At 55.3% G+C, this 2,100-nt stretch overlaps 1 protein-coding gene across 1 annotated transcript in view; it reads right to left on the bottom strand.

The window, feature by feature from the left end:
- Nucleotides 1–12: 12 nt before the first annotated feature.
- The window catches only part of PRPF4 (pre-mRNA processing factor 4), a gene marked incomplete at its 5' end in the record, with an annotated part of 6,591 nt that continues 4,503 nt past the window's right edge, over nucleotides 13–2,100 (bottom strand). The window contains 5 exons of the mRNA XM_010155005.1: nucleotides 13–213; nucleotides 386–504; nucleotides 591–698; nucleotides 888–1,010; nucleotides 1,297–1,386. Of these exons, the coding sequence (XP_010153307.1) occupies nucleotides 20–213; nucleotides 386–504; nucleotides 591–698; nucleotides 888–1,010; nucleotides 1,297–1,386 (634 nt within the window). The remainder of the gene's footprint in view (nucleotides 214–385; nucleotides 505–590; nucleotides 699–887; nucleotides 1,011–1,296; nucleotides 1,387–2,100) is intronic.

Genomic DNA, 2,100 nt, shown 5'->3' with positions numbered 1-2,100 from the left:
CGGCGGCAGCAGCTCTGAGCTACTCGGCTGTCCACAGCTTGAAGGTTCTGTCGTAGGAGCAGGTCGCTATCAGCTGGCCGTCGAGGGAGATGTCCAGTCCCATCACCTTCCCCTCGTGACCAGCCAGGGTTTTCAAAGGGGACCAGCCAGGGTGAGTCCAGATCTTCGCGGTGTTATCATAAGCGCCCGTGAGCAGGAAGTTACCGTGATTGGCTGCAGGAGAGGACGAGAAAAAACAGAATGAGATTTGCAAATAAAACTGACAAATCCTCTCTAACCGGTACAGTTCTTCCTGACCTGAAGGTGCGTTTCTGCGTTGCCCCACCCCCTGCCAGCTCCGCTCAGGAGAGACAGGGGGAAGGAACACCAGACAGGATGCACTTACGCTCGAATTTCACCCCGGTCACCAGGTTCTGGTGGGCAGGAATGGTGTAGATGCACTTCCTCTGGCGGAGGTCCCACACTTTGCACGTATTGTCGCCACTGCCCGTCGCGACGTGGTACCTGCCAAAGGGCGGAGGAAGAGCACGTTGTCGGAAGCTGGGGTCTGTGCTCAGGTCCCACCTAAACCGTGCAAGCTCCTTCCTTACCCGTTTGGGGAGAAGTTAACCCCGTAGATCTCCTTCAGGTGGCCTTCTAGAAACATGATACAGCGTCCTGTGCGCAAGTCCCACACCCGGCCAAAAGCATCCAGTCCCCTAGGAAGTATCACAGAATCACAGAATAGAATAGAATCATAGAAGAGGGAACCCGAGCATCACCCCTCGGACTCGGCAACGAGCAAAGCACTCGGCCTCGCCGCCAGAAATTGCTGGGGCACTTGGCGTCAGTCAGCGACAAAACCTTGATAGTGTTTTGCACGCAGCCCCGACACAACGCAAACTCACCCGGTCCCAGCGAGAGACCCATCCGTGTGAAAGGCAATGTCATAGACACCCTTACTGTGCCCTTCCTGATGGAGAATCTCCTCCTGAGCTTCCAAATCCCACAAGCGCCATGAGTGATCGTAGCTGTAAAAACAAGCCATTTATCCAACTAAATGTATTTCCAGGGAGAAAACGGGTACTTCGCTAACTCTGCGGGCAGTTTATTTCCAGCTGGAGACTGACAGCATCTCACACGAGGGGCAGAGAAGGGAGTCCCAGTGACTTGCTGTTATTTACATCGCCACAGCCCAGCCGTTGTCAGGAACGGCCAGCCCTTGCTTACGCTGGGCTCCGCAGCAGCCAAGCAGTGGTAGCCACTGGGCTACCAGCCAGCGGGCACGTCTCAAAGCAAATAACTGCATCTCCGTACCAGGTAGTACCCAGGAACCTTCCAGACGGGTGCCACATCACACGTGCCACTCTCATGCTGTGTCCTTCAATATCTGCCACTGGTTCGTCACTGAAAAACAGAAACGAGAGCCATGGGCCAGGGCTCAGGGGTGGCTGGCTCTAGCCAGGCCGTGGCCAACGTTATGCTCGCAGCAAGAGAGCTGCTGTGAAGCATAAGCCAGACGGGAAACGGCAGAAACAGAGCGCGGAGTCCCTGGAGAGCAGGGATTTTTACTGAGACCACACCGGACACATCCCGACCTCCAGCAAACCCTGTTCTGAGGGATCGCAGGGCGGGCGGGATACAGCACGTTTATTCTGGCAGCGCTGCGGGCAGCAGGTCAGTATCCTTTAGCAGAAGGCCTCAACACCATTCAGAGTTTGGGCTAACTAAAGGGACACGGTCACCTGAGAGCAGCAGCCAAGCCGCCCCTTGGCACAGCTACGCTTCTGCAGTTACACAGCAGCTTTCAGCTGAGGGGAACAGCCCAGGGTCTCGGAGGCGCCTGCAGTGCACTGCGCGGCTCTGCTTTTCCACAGCCGATGGGCTGGCTCGATATCTACACCACGTTCTTCCTCACAGGCCTGAGACAGACGCTGCACATCTGCCAAAACTACACTGTGCAGCGACAGAGCCTCTGGGTTTCATGGTCCCTCTCTGCACACTGCTGCTTTCCAGCAACTCAAAAAGTTCATTTCTTATTAGCCAAGAGGGGAAATTCTCCTAAATGAAAGGTTAGAATGGAAGAGTCTCCAAAATCTTCCATCCATCACCCCAAGAAGT

The sequence above is a fragment of the Eurypyga helias genome, unplaced genomic scaffold (genome assembly GCF_000690775.1).
Source record: "Eurypyga helias isolate BGI_N326 unplaced genomic scaffold, ASM69077v1 scaffold31967, whole genome shotgun sequence".
Classification (NCBI taxonomy): Eukaryota; Metazoa; Chordata; class Aves; order Eurypygiformes; family Eurypygidae; genus Eurypyga; species Eurypyga helias.
The sequence above is the reverse complement of the archived record's forward strand: the minus strand, read 5'-3'. Positions and strand labels throughout refer to the sequence as shown.